Source organism: Parus major, chromosome 4 (genome assembly GCF_001522545.3).
Source record: "Parus major isolate Abel chromosome 4, Parus_major1.1, whole genome shotgun sequence".
In the NCBI taxonomy this organism is placed as follows: Eukaryota; Metazoa; Chordata; class Aves; order Passeriformes; family Paridae; genus Parus; species Parus major.
This window is the reverse complement of record NC_031771.1, coordinates 2,731,808-2,746,411: the sequence shown is the minus strand read 5'-3', so window position 1 is coordinate 2,746,411 and position 14,604 is coordinate 2,731,808. Positions and strand designations below refer to the sequence as shown.

Below are 14,604 nucleotides of genomic sequence, written 5' to 3'. Positions count from 1 at the left end.
AACACAACAGCAGGCCCATGTGGGACATGTCTGGCCTTGAAAATTTAATGAACTCTCATCTCTAATAGCAGGTGTAACATCAAATAATACTGTTTCATGGTGCCTGACTTCTCAGGCTTCCATGGTTGTTGTGGTGACTTTCTTTTTCTTTTTTTTTTCCTGTCTGGTGTCAGAATGGATACACCCCTCTGCATATCGCTGCCAAGAAAAACCAGATGCAGATAGCTACCACTCTGTTGAACTACGGGGCTGAGACCAACATTTTGACCAAGCAGGGAGTCACCCCACTTCATCTGGCCTCCCAGGAGGGTCACACTGACATGGTGACTTTGCTTTTGGAGAAGGGATCCAACATCCACGTGGCAACAAAGGTAATTGACAATTGGAAGAGAACTATTGTGGGTGGGTAAGATGCAACATTGGTGTCCGTGGGTGGGTTTAACAACCTGTACCAGAAACCTGAGAGCTCCAGTCTGAAATAATTCAGTGCTCTCACCAGCAAAGGCTCTTTTCCACAAGTCTTTATCCTTCAGTGATAAGTGAAGAAATTTACATTCTCTGACAAATAAGAAAACAACCACATTACCAGAGTAGAATAAGAAAAATTCTTTGGAAGACCTCTCCAAATTTTTTTTAATGGTTCTGCATGACAGCTTTTTTACAGAAAACAAGATCATAAAAAAACCCCAAACCATTACTGTAAATCTTCACGGGTCACTGGGTTTATCCAGGCATGTATGCACATCTTATTTATGCAGATGGAAAGCCTGCAGCTTTTGCTCATGTAAGTTAGAAGAGAAGGCTCGGTATCTCTTTGCATGAAGTTAATATATTCTGCTAATAGAAACAAGGTGATTTTCATTTCTTGTACAAAATTTGTTCCATGCCTTGTTCACAGGAAAGCACTGCACAGTGAGCTGTCAGTTAGAGGCTGCATCCTTTTCCCTGGCAAAAAAGAATGGGATCTATTTCTGGAGTTAATGTCTTCATCTGGCTCATGCCTGCAGTTGTCAAGGTTCCCCTTTCTGTCTGAGGAGTGGGAAGCACATTTTATTAATGGGCTTCTCAGCTTCCCAAATGACATTATCATAGAAAATCTTGAGCATTCATGCCTGAAAGTTTCCCTCTGTGGTGGCATAATTGTTTTGGAGCTGTTTGTCAGCTGGAACAGGAGCGACATCCACTCTACTTTGTTTAAAAACACCACCCATATTCAGGAGCTATAGTTAGGATCTGATCATGTTTTAAAGATGAGCAAGTGGGAAAGTCTTGATTTTTTTTCTTACCTAAAGTAGGGTTTTATTCTTACTTTTATCTGTTTGTTTACTTCCTTGTTATATTCCATCTCCAGGCTGGACTGACATCGTTACACCTTGCAGCTCAAGAGGATAAAGTGAATGTAGCCGAAATCCTCACCAAACACGGTGCAAACCAGGATGCTCAGACAAAGGTAAATCACTGAGTGGCTGCTGTCTCCAGCATGCCAAAGGGTGCTACCCTTGTCCAAGGAATGTTCCACTGAGCTTGCAGTTTTACTTCTTTGTTCTCCTCCTGTAGCTTGGTTATACACCTTTAATTGTGGCCTGTCACTATGGAAACATCAAAATGGTGAATTTTCTCCTCAAGCACGGAGCAAATGTCAATGCTAAAACAAAGGTAAAGAATTTTCCATTGCTTTGCTTTTGCTCTTTATTCTGAACATGGTAACCCAGCACTCCTCCGTGACATATGTGCTTTTTCCCTTGGGAATTCTAACCATGGCATGGGAGGTGTCTGCCTGTGGTAGCTGTAATGGAATGCCCTCTGTCTGCTCCATCCCATGGTGTGGTGTTCAAGAAAGAAAAGCCAGATAACTCTGTGTGTATGAAAAAATGGCACAGACTATCGATTTAACTGATTTTTCTTTTTCCTATTACTTGCAAACTAGCAAATGGAATTTTGTTCCTGACCTCATTTCCGCGTGGTTTACACCACTGTAATACCACTGTGCTGCCAAACTAGCAAGTAACAATTCAGACACTTTGAGGGTGATGCCAGGTTCTCTCCAATATGCTGGGAGAAGAGTGGGAAGGGTTGCTGCTGTTCAGTGTGTGGGTGGGATGACTCTGGGAGAGGAAGCAGCTGTGGTAAGGGAATGTGGTTTGCTCAGGGAGAGTTTGGGGTTTTCTGAGGGGAATCTGTGCTGAAATCTGACCAGATACACTGAAACGGGCCTGACTACCTGTAGCCAAAGTCTGAACAAAGCTCCCTGACTTCAACAAATTCTCCTGGGATAAACTGGTGGGCACAACAGCTGGATGGGGATGCATTTTGTGGCAAGAGCTGTGTGTCTTCTGAGAATGCAAAGAGAGGTTCTGATGGCAGCAACAGTGTGTGTTGCATCCCAGAAATCATCACATCACTGTTATCAGAAAGAGAATGCTAGCTGAGGAGCTGTGGGGCTCCAGCCTGGTTAAAGCTGACTTGAGGCAATTACTGGCTACTGGCTTTAAGCTGCATATCTGGGGACCAACAGGAAGCAGCCCACTGATAGTATTTTTAAAATCCCATCAAAATCACTGGCTTGTAGTCTGCTGGTCCCACTGGTCAGCTCCCTCATCCCCAGCTGGGGCCTACGGGATGATTCATTTCTCAGAGTAGCATTATTTGTCACTGTGGTCACAGCTCAATGTGGTAAGAAGGAGCCAAGTAAATAAATAAAAGATTCTGGCCCATCCCTCGTGGGATTAGCCAGAATCAATGGGCAAAACTCAGGGATTCCAAAAGGACAGGCAGCACTACTAGAAAAACAGCTGATGAGAATTAATAAACCAGGCACTAGTGGGATCCAAACTACAGCTGCCAAGACGTTCAGCTGACGTATTTGGAGGCTAACTCAAGGGACAGACCAAATTGTGTCTTCAGGATTAGGTCTGTCTTTGTGTTTAAAGGGCCACTGGGACAGATTATGATTCCATTCACCAAGGTATTTTAGTTATTTAGAATAGTTTCATTATAGTCAGCAAGTTTGTGTAAGGAAGCAGCTCTCCAAAATCTCACACCTAAGGACCACTGAAAATACTGGCACTTTGTCAAGTGGTGCTGTGCACTCAGTTTAAAGAGTAAATCCTGAACTCAGGATGGTCATGGTAAAGAACAAATAACCCCTGTTGCAGCTTGGGCTTTCATTAGAGAAAGCCTCCATATGCAAAGAAGCACATGAATTCTATTTTTGAAGGACTGCACTTTTCAGGTAAAGGTAGTGAATCTTCTTTCCACTAGAACCTACAGTAAGCAGTAGCTCTTAGCAGTCCATGCACTCACACTGTCAGTGTAAGAACCCTAACAGTTCTGACCTATCAATCAGTGTCTAATTAGCAGTGCAAAGCGTTGCTGGCACCTATTTGTTTGCAGCTCTGCGAGAACTCTCAGAGCACGTTTTCAGAGCCTGCCCCAGGCATTACATAAGGCTACAGTGAGATCAACCTGGGGTTTTCTTCCAATTTCTTCTCTGCATGCTTGCAAAGCCAGTTGCAAATAATTTTGTAAATCAATTGCCTGACTGGACTTACACAATACCATCTCAGATCAGCCAGCTTAAGTACGCTTTGGTTGTGTTTCTGTGCTGTGTGACACAAGAGCACGCCACTGGAGCGGATGAGTATCTTGAACTAAGCATGTTTATTAAGGTAGACACTGTGTACAAGTTTCTAAGTGTAATTACAGCTTGGTCCAGCCTTTTGGGGGCAAAGAGAAGCTAAAGTTGATTGACATTTGTAGTAGGTATATGTTGCTAGCCTTTTAAAAAGCAAATAGGCTTTAATCACTGCTGTTCAAAATGATGTGTTTTTTAAATTAACTCAGGTATTTTCAAGGCAAATCTTGGGCCCTCTGTTGAAAACCAGGATGTGAGAGGAAGAGGAATGTTCTCTGCCTCAGCTGTGATTCTGTGCCCTCAGAGTGTCCGTTTAACTTTGCTGATCCACATTGTTCCTTCCTCTGATTTAGACAATGGGGGAGAAATGTCTTTTCATAGATTTCTTTTATTGTGAGAGAAATTATTTTTGAGTATGAATATTACCTTCCTTTATATTTTCATTTATCTGGGGAAGGAGAATTATTATTACTGAAGGAGAATTATTTTTGGGTCCATTTGTGTCATAATTCACGTTTGAAATATCTGAAAAGGAGCAGAAGGAAGCAAAGTGAAGCGTCTGATCTAATGATGGGTTCTTGTTCTCTGTTTGCTTTTGCTGTCACCGCCGTGGACAACAGAATGGGTACACCCCTCTTCACCAGGCTGCTCAGCAAGGCCACACTCACATCATCAACGTCCTGCTGCAGCACGGGGCCAAGCCCAACGCCATCACCACGGTAAGTCTGGCGTGCCACTGGGAACTCGTTTCCCTGGGCAGCTCTTTGCTTTCCTTCCTTAGGGCTCAAGGGCATGCCGTTGTTTTGGTGAAAGTATTCCTCATACAGCTGGTTGTCATATGTGGAAATGTAATTTCCTCTGCTTTTCCTTATCCTCTTAAGGTAGTTCACTCTGACCTAACTGTGCACTAAGCTAAATGTGAGGTGGAGAAGCAGATTCCTGAGCTGCAGGATCAGGCTGGCCACAGCTGTCTGTTCCAAACTCATTCAGCTTCCCCCCGCCTCAACACTTCTCTCTGGAAACTGATATCTCCAGAAGGAGTTTTCCATAAAAATCAAGAGCATTTCAGAATCTGAGTTTCTGGTTTTTTAGGTTTAGTTTTTTGAATTTAGACCCAAATTTCTGTCCTTCCACCCACTGGATAGGTTTCAGGTTCTTACTGTGTTCACCTCAGTGAACTCAGTGAAGTTAATACCTCCTCAAAGACCATCAATAGCTCCTGGCACAGCTCCTCCTCCGCAGTCAGCCGGCCAGGAACACGACTGTCCTATTTCACGTTGATGTTGTTGTCAGTCACCTCTAATTGGGTAATCATTAGAACACTGCCAGAGTGTCCAAAACTCCTGCCATTCCCCAGAGTGGATCAGTTTTCCGTATGCCTTTAGAGTTTAAATCAGCATTGGCACCATGTTTGGTCCTGGAACAATCAAGTGGAATAATCTTGTGTGAAAGTTATCCAAAGTTCCAGTTTGTGCATTGGATCATCAAGAGAGAGCACTGTAGTCAGTTTCTGGGGCTGTAGGTACTGTTTGAGGTGTTCACCTGAGAGTCTCTTGACTTGGTTTCAGTCCTCACATTGGGGCTGTCATGCCCAGGTCCAACCCAAGTCCAAGCAGCCTTTGTCATGTGTCTTTGCTGCGCATTGGGCTGCTGCTTCAGATACTTGAGCTGTCCTTGTCCACACAGAGCAACCTCTGTCTTGAGATAAGAGAGAATTTCAACCTGAGACCTCTGGCAGGGAGATGTGGGAGTGGTGTATGAGCAGCTCATGTGCAAGTGACAGTACCAGTCAAATTATTTGTGCTGTGAAGGTGCTGATCTGTTCATGGTGTGCTGCTAATCCACAAACTCTGTGTTGCTTCAGGGTGGCTGAGCTAGACTAATACAGAAGAGTTTAAATTGTAAGATTAAGATTAATTAAGATAACTAAAGTTAAAGAAGTGAAATAAGAGAGAGCCCTGATAAACCCTGCTCATGATGTGGTGGGGTCACAAGAGAAACCATTTCTGTGCAAAGAGCGGTACAGTGACGGTCCACGATTCCTCGGGAGGCCAGCATGTTGTCCCTTGGTTCAGTGTGAAATAGCATGGAACAATTCTCTTTACAGAGAAGCATGGAGCACATCCCTTCCTCCCCTCCCTAATCTCAGTGACACTGGGACTGTGCACTGCCAGTGTTCCAGGACATGAAATAGGGCCTAAACCCTTGCTAAATTATTTTAGTGTACATTTAGTGAATGACACGTCTCTATGTGTTATGAACATTCAAACTGCAAGTAAAGGTATTTAAATGGAACTATATTCCTCACCCCCAAGCTTTTTGTGGTTTGCATTTGTTAAATCATTAGCTTTTGTGAACTGTTAATGGAAGTACTTTTTTGTTGTATGAAGGCATAGGGAGTATATGTGGACAACACAGCTGTAATTTTATACTCCCCAGATAAGGAATTGTACCTGGTAAAGGTGTAACAGTTTCAGCTGGGAGTGAAGCTGTGAAAAGTTGAAATACTTCTTACTTTTTAGAGGAGTATTTCTGCAAAATAAACCCCAAACTGGTGCAGGCAGTGTAGGGAAATGTGAGCCCTGAAGGGTTAAACCATACAGCGCTGTAGTATTTGGAATCGCTGGCAGATGTGTGTTGTGTTACCATGGCAATTGGGGCTATAGTCTTAAAGAAGTTACAAAGACAGAGTCAGATGTAACGGTAAAAAAGCCGTGATTTTCCTAGGCTGTGCCTTGTTTTGGATGGAAATGCTGGCTCATGCAGCGTGGAGAGTGATCTCATTGGTTCACATCACAATCCTCCCTCTCTCTCAGCGCGCTCTCCCCCTCTCTCTTCCCTTCAGAATGGTAACACAGCCTTAGCCATCGCCAGGCGCCTGGGATACATCTCCGTGGTCGATACGCTGAAGGTTGTAACGGAGGAGATCACCACCACCACAACTGTGAGTTGCACATGCATTCAAATGTGCCTCTTCTTTACTCAGAGTGTTGTCTTGCTGCTCTCCACTCAGGCTCTCCGTGCATCTCTTTGCTTTTCTGTTCTGTTTGGGGAGTTTTAGCTCCCCGCCCCCCCGCCCCTTCCCTTGCTGTTGCATTTTTGCTGCAGTGCTTTGAGTGTATCTTAGGAGCATGTGGAAGTGTGTGCAAGGCAACAGGCTCCCCTGAGCTAGGGAACAAAATCTCTGTGCACACCGATGGAAAACAGCAATTCAAAGTAAATCTTGTTTCTAGACCCCGGTCTGAACTGCAAACCCCAAACTTTGCAGAAGTTTGTGCTGTGTAGTTTAGATCCTGCCCTGTTTCTCTGTTTTTCTTTTCACCTCTCCTTTCCCATCTGGCCTTACATCTCCACACTTTTGGCACCTCCTGAGGCTCCTGAATCCTTGCAGCATCTCTACGTTTGGACTGCATCAGCCATGGCCCAGAGCCAAGCTGAATGATGCTCACTGGATGGCTGTGAATCACATCCATCATCTTCTTACTTCAGTCACTTCCAGTTCAAACAGATCCTGCTTTTCCAAAATGCAGAGGAATCTTTCCTTGTGGGCTCAGTCCTCTCAGTGCTCCACACTCCTGGAGTCTATTTTGATATCAGGGTTGGTGAATGCTGTGTGCTGAACATCAGCAAGGTGGTACTGCAGCTTTGAGCCAGGGGAAAGCTGATCTATTAGGACACCCTAAGAGGAGAAGTTTTTCCCTCCTTGCACTTTTACCTCCCATCTACAACTGTCATAGCAGGTAGGAAGGGAGAACCTTAGGAAAAGTGCATAATTTAAGAAATTATATTTAATTTATATCTTGGTTACTGCATTTATCTTGAAACACTACTGTAAGGCCATGCTTTTTCATTTTGTTTATTTTTTTTTAAAATGCAAGATTAGTGGTAGAGAAACCTCATCAGCTCTGAATGACATTTAAGAGCTTAGAGCTGTGAAAATCTCTAGATTACTAAAAAAATGCCACTTCTCAGTCGTGGGGAGGATTGTAAGAAGAGAAATCCAAAATCTCTTGTAAAGAAATAGGAAAATAATTTTGATTTTGTTGCATGCTGACAGCAAATCCCACTCAATATGAACCAAGGAAGATGCAATGGTGAAAGAACCGAGGAACGTGGCATAAGGTTACAAATAGAATTAGTCATAATTTATTAATGAACTGCAAAGATCAGGCTGAGTCAGGTTTGGAGAAGGAATTTCGGCATAATTCCAGAAGACTCCTGATAAAGATTTTGTGTCTCTGTTACTACTACTTGTTTTTGTTTAATCATATAGCACATCACACATGCACCTACACAAACACATATGTGTAAAAACCAGAAGTTTAGGAAAATAGAAAAAATTACTTATAACTAAATTCTATAAAAATAGGAAACAAGGAAAACTATGTGGAGAAACTTTAGTTCTTATATTTTCAAGCTTCAGAGGACACCTGAAGTGTTATATGTCTGAAATAAAGAATCACACTACAGAAAGACACACGTGAGTTATTTACTTTGGAAAAAATATTTCTTTAAACTTTGAGGATGAATGTTTTTCCTACCAGACACCTGATGCCTGGGGTTTAGGACTGAGTCAAGTACTGAAAACTTACTTGTAGAGTTGACCTTTAGGGCAGATTGCAGAGAAATCTGAAGTCTTGATCTGTGACTGCATACTTTAAAAGTCAGGTGGGAGCCCTCGATAAACTCATCAGGTTCTCCAGCTATGAGTTCATCTAAGCCTTGTAGCTCAGGGATTATGGAGTGGTGGTGTTTGTTGGGGGGATGTTGATGAAAACATAATTTAGAACAATTCCTGTGAAGGAGGGCTAAGTAGCAGGTGCTCCCTGCGGTCAGGTTCTCCAGATGGCGAGGCTGGTGCTGCCAGACCTGAGCCCTGAGAGAAGGTGCTGTCACCATAGCTACCTCATTCCCTGAGGCTGGGCTGAGCCCTGCACCGAGGACATGATTGATATGCAAGTCACTGCCACTCGAGGTGAGGGAAAGATCCAAAGCCTTTCTTCGCTCTAACTTGGAACAAATCTTCCTCTTACTTGTGTTATTAGTGGAGCCACATGAGTATATAGCAACAGAGAGAATAAAATGCACTTTTTTTACTGACAAACTGGGGAGCAGTAGGAAATGAGGATAAACTGGACTTTGAGAGGTTTGCTATGCAATTAAGTTTGGGGGGATTTATACAAACAAGCTGTGGATGGATGAACAGATGAGGAGCTTTCAGGCTGTTAGCAGCATGCTGCTGTGAGTAAGTCATTGCTGAAAGCACACGTAGGTTTACATACCTGAATTATAGATTGGAATTATTCTATGCCAGCCAATGAAATTCTGGCCTTACAATTGAAGGCTCAAATACAGAGGCCTTAATTAAACTCCATCATGGAATTCTCAGTGGCACTAAACCTAAGGAGTTGGAGAAATACACACTGAGCAATTTTCCATGTGGCCCATTCATGGGGCTAGATATGGATATTAAATTTTGAGAGTGTTTGATGTGCCTGTCAATTAAAAAAAATCTCATATCACACTGGATGCTCCTTTAAAAACATTAATTCCCAACAGAAGTTGTTTGGATTAGAATTAATGCAGAATCACTTAATGATTCTTGCCGAGTTCAGTGTTCCAAAGATGGCATTGAAGATTTTTTGTTCTGTAATGTGCATGTGCGCACACACTCTTTTGGATCTCTTCTCCAAGCTTTGTTTCAACTGTTCAATTCTGAAGTAATTTTTTTCTTACTGATGGGGGAAAGCCAGGAAGTCAATCAAATATCCTTGCTTCCTGTAAATAGATAATAATGTCTGCCAGTCTTAGAGACCAGGCTATATAGGGGCCTGTAAAAACCTAAGTAATCCATAGATGGATGTAGTGGTCCATAAACCTTGGTTACCTGGGTGATAGAAAAGTGGACAGTGATCATCTCTACCTGCAGCTTGTGCTTTAACTTAGCTGATTGCTCAACTTCTTTGTCTCTTCAACACCAGAGTTAACAAAGTCAGTGCCACCTGAATGATAGCACCTCCCCATATGTCATCGCTGGCCTTGTCACCCCACTGCTGCCTGACATTTCTATCCCAGGAAAGCCATGGGAATACAGGGGAAAAGTCAGTGCTGGTGGTGGGGACGTTCGGTGAATATAAACTAATTTGCAGCCCTAAGCATGTGTTCTGCTGCAACAGAAATAATTAGTTGTTTTTACTCATGGGGAAGAGTGAATTTAGGAGCCTAATTGGGATTGCTAGTTGAGGCAAAGGGCATTGTTCTTTCCCTGTACCTCAGGAGGGTAAACTGGAACTGCTGTCAGAGTTAAATAGATTTCAGAAATGTAGAGCAGACTTGAAAAACTAATTTCCAAAGTAATTACATGGTTGGTAACTTAGTTATTTATGAAAGTACAGTATTTTACAATAAGCAAGAATGCTGGCTTTGTCAGTTTGTTAGAAACAGAGAAGCACATAACAGGATCAGGAAATAGCTAGTAAGTTTTGTGCAACAAAAGCTGCTATTAACTTCACTGCTTGATATCAGTGGGCATTTTCCCAAAGGAGTATTGCAAAAGGGGCTGAGGGTTTGGCTGGTTTAATTATCCCTCCCGTGAAACGCTTTCACTCCTTTGCACGTAATGTTAACGTGTGCATGGGATAGAGGGGATCTGCGGCAGGGAGTGAGCGCTGCCCCAGAGGGGCTTTCTCAGGGGAGACTGAGACACTTCTCTCCATGCCAGAGGGGCACCTGTGCTCCCACACATCCTTAGGGGCCCCTGCCCTCAGCAGCTCCCCAGCTCAGCTGGGAGGAGCCACAGAAATTGGTACTTGTTGGCTGTGACCGAGGCACTTGTGATCACCGCTCCTTCTGAAGCCCTCGGCATTTCGTCCCCTGTGTCGTAACGCGCTGAGGAGTTCCCTGCAGGCAACTTCTTCACATCTTGTGCTTCCTACAGTTCCTCTGTGTTATGTTCTTCATCTCCTTCTCCAGTCTGAATCTGGATGCTAAAGAGATGTCCTCACTCTTGATTCAGCACCCCTGGACATCTTCTGTTTCCTCCCAGAATTCATTTATGAAGATGAAATTGCATTTAAAAAAAAACCAACAAACATCCAGTATTTTCGTGCTCTGTGCTCTCATGTTTAACCAGAATCCTCCCACTATTCCTCAGTCCATACTTGCCTTGACTCACAATATTTTGAGCTTTTAGATGCACAAGATGTTTCAGAATCTTCAAACAACTTTTTTTTTTTCTCCTCTGATGTGTATGTGCCTAGGAGGAATATACATGATTTATGAGAAGGATATAATTAATATTCACTGTAGTCACCTTTTTCTGGAGAGGGGGGAGAAATGTTTCAAGTGATCTGTGTAAATCCTTCACATCTTCTTTTGGTTTAGGAATTTCACATCATTCATAACTTCATTTCCAAATGCTTTACAATTTAATAATTTCCATATGCCCCATACAACTTTCTGAAGCTCTTCTGTAGACATTACCTAATTCATTTTAAAATCATCTTGGAAACATTCAGCTGAATTGTTCTACATGCACCATTATAAATAAATTTCATTTCTCTGACCAGCTCATTATCTTATGTTTTTGTACTTCTCTGCCAGAAGAAATGTTACCTTATGCAGCACTGAGAATAGGAGCTTCTGGACTAAAGATGAAAAGGAGAGTTAGAGGAAGGGTAAACACTTCATGAAAAGCCTCAGCACATCTCGCTGCTCTCTGTTGAAAACACCCTGCTCTAAACTTTGCTCTCTGACTGATGATTCTGTCTTTGCAGACTGTAACAGAGAAGCACAAGCTAAATGTACCTGAGACAATGACTGAAGTCCTGGATGTGTCAGATGAAGAAGGTGAGTGACTTTGCTAAATTCCTCTTCCATATCACCTATGTAACCTGTTATATAGTCTCAAAAAGCTGCTGGAGTGCTCTGACATCTTCATTTTGCTGTGCTTGTAATGAAATTCTTTTTTTTTTTTTTTTTAATGGTGTAATCATTATGGTATTTATATACAGATGCCAAAATTTGAAAGAAAGCAAAATCCTGGACCCCTGTGCCTTTTCCAGAAAAAACTGATCGGAACCAAATTGGCAAATAGAGACCATTTCTCAAATCCAGTCCTTAAAATTTCACTGTAGAGCTGTCCCAAAGTTGGCTTTGACCCCTCCATAAAGAGCAATCTGAGCTGTACATTTTTTGGATCCGTGCCACCTGTATCAGATACAAATATCCAGGAATTTTGCCTAATTGGAAACATTTGTGTCAGAAGATGCATAAGGTGGAGGGTGAGGAGAGCATTCCCCTGAGGGAGCTTTTGGTGCAGGGAGGCTCAAGGATGCACGTGGTGTGATATAAAGTAACAAGAGGCTGATAAGTTTGGCGCTTGGGTTTCAGAGGCCTTAGCACACAGAGACAGGAGATGTGTTGCATCTCTTAGCTACATCCCAAGGAAATTTCAGTGACCTTCTGGGAGAAGTGATAAGGTATCACACTTTTACACAGCTCAGAATTGCAGAAATGGCCTAAACCCATCCTTTCCTAAGAGTTCAAAAGTGACTTTGAAATTTTAGTCACAGCAATATTAATAAACACATTTGGAAGGATTTTCTCTTTTCCTTTTTACACTTGGCCCTGTTAATATTACAATATCCTATGTGTACCATTTTATGGTGGTATTATTTCATGCAAATAATTTGTGGAGTGAGTAGTTTCCAGAAAGCCCTGGGAATTTAGAAACTCAAGTTACAGGGTTGGTATTTCTCTTTTACAAAGAACACAGATGCACTTGTGGTTCTAAATGGTGCACAGAGTTAATGGCATTCATTAATTACAAGTGCTTGTATTGCTTTTAGCAATGGGATTTATGCTGATAAATGAGTTATACTCTTGAGAAAATATGATGCTTAGGCTCCAGACACAACTTTTTATTTTAAAATGCAAAAGTAAACAAGTGTGATTTAGAATCAATTATCTTCTGCTGCATCATGACCAGTGAAATTATTTTGCTGCTTTGTCTCTGATTAAGAAACATTCAACTACTTGTGTAATTATTAAGTTGAATTGCCTTTAAATTGCTCATTGCCTTATGTTCACCTTGTTTAGTTTTCTCCTCATCTACTGTTGAATCATCTCTAAATCCACAAAGCCTAGTATGTCCTCCTGCTTCTACAGGTTTAATCCAGGGTGTTCCTTTTTCTCCAACCAATTTGTGTGTTGTACAGCCTTTAAACACTCTGATGAGGAACCCTTCAGTGATGGGGAGGCATATAGTGGCACGGGTGCTGTTAGCAGGAGTTCGTGGAGTAAGACCCACAGACTTTCTCTTTTTGTTTAACTATGACTGTTTGGTTTATTGTTTTGTGTTGCAACAACACATGTTTGTATAATTTGGGTACCTAACACTGCTCCTCTCTGTTACTTTTGAAGTGTGGCTGAGTGTGTGTTTCCTGAAAGGTGGGAGGAGGAAGGGAAGCCAGAAAATCTCAGATTTATTACCTATATCTTGAGCGTGTTGGCAGAACTTGAAGGGGCTGCCCTGCATGACTAATGCTCTCCTGTGCTTTGAATTAACATTCGCTGCAAGAACTCCTAATGGGGATGGCTCTTGTCACAGAAATTTAAAATAGCTGGGGACAGGAAGGCTGCAGAACTTGTTGAATAGAGAGAGGATGAACCTTTTAGTGCTGCTGTAGCTTCATGAGAGGCTAGCAGTAAAGTTTCTGTGACGCTGTGTTCCTTCAAGTGACGCGATATGTCCTGAAATAAATCAATGTGCTGCTGCAAACCCGCCAGCTATATTTATAGAATTGTTAAGTTGAACACAAAAGTACTTGAGCAAAGTATTTCAGGTCCCATTGTGTAGCATGTTCATCACTGATGATAAGTATTTTGCATTTTGCTTGGAAGATAGTTATATTGCACAATTGCTGTCATGTTGTCAATATATCATTGTATCCCTAAAAACAACGTTAACATCCAGTCTTAGCAGTATAAAATAAAAGACAAAGATCTACCAGATAGCTCATCATGGTATGGAAGGTCCTGCTATTTTATAAATTAAAAAGGTCCTGATATTTTATATTTATAAAATAGGTGTAGCCTATTTTAAAATATCTTGAATGGACCAAGAGTCACTTTAATTCTTCGATTTTCTTGCAGCATTTTTGTGTTTAACCACCAAATTATTATTCAGAATTCTTTACTTTTTATGCTACCTGGAGAACCAAATCTTCCTTCTGTACTCAAATAATTTATTTGAAATGGTGTTTAATCCTGGTTCATGGGGATTTCACTGCAGACTCCCACAGGCAGAGCTGTTAAGAGATGTGGTTTGTGCAACGTGTACCCCTGCCAGCAGAAACGCTCGGTGTGGATAAAGTCTCACTAAAAACCCTGTACATTTTCATCCTTGTGTCTGCCTTGGCTGTACTGCTGCCAAGTTCAGTTGCTTTAAGGCTGTCACCACAGAAGAAGCATTTTGCACCTGAGGGATCTGTAGAACAGTAAAGGGAAATTACTGCAAAGCACGTTGTGAAATGTATTTTAGTGATGTCTACAGAATTAGTGAAGTTAAGCACAAGCAAATATTTTTGTTAGGGCTGGGTCTGTATAGACACACAGGAAAATGTAGAAAAGGCAGGAACCTGGTTTCTTTCTTATTTTCCCATATAGTAATATGCTCCTCTGTATTCATTCCATGCCTCATTTTTGTGAGGAAGAGCTGCACAAACCAACAGTGGTTTATCTTTGAGACTCCCGTGGGAGATAGTGCAGTAAGCGTAGTGCTGTAGAGAGGGAATACAACTGGTGAAACAGGATGTTCAAGAGCTCTCATTTGTTTCTTTTTGAGCCTCCTCCTTGCCAGTTTATTTTCAAAAGTTGTAGTTCCACTGTCTGCTTGAGACCAAGTTCTGGCTGCTGCAGAAGTTGTCAAGCTCCGACTATGCTGACCCACATCCTCCATTCTGGCAGCA

General features: G+C 42.1%; 1 protein-coding gene across 5 annotated transcripts in view; it reads left to right on the top strand.

Moving 5' to 3' along the window:
• ANK2 (ankyrin 2) overlaps nt 1–14,604 on the top strand; it is a 180,308-nt gene that overhangs the window by 111,142 nt on the left and 54,562 nt on the right. For all 5 annotated transcript variants that reach the window (XM_033513406.1, XM_033513410.1, XM_033513408.1 and 2 more), the window contains 6 exons: nt 174–371; nt 1,352–1,450; nt 1,558–1,656; nt 4,255–4,353; nt 6,480–6,578; nt 11,410–11,482. In XM_033513406.1, coding sequence (XP_033369297.1) covers nt 174–371; nt 1,352–1,450; nt 1,558–1,656; nt 4,255–4,353; nt 6,480–6,578; nt 11,410–11,482 — 667 coding nt within the window. The remainder of the gene's footprint in view (nt 1–173; nt 372–1,351; nt 1,451–1,557; nt 1,657–4,254; nt 4,354–6,479; nt 6,579–11,409; nt 11,483–14,604) is intronic.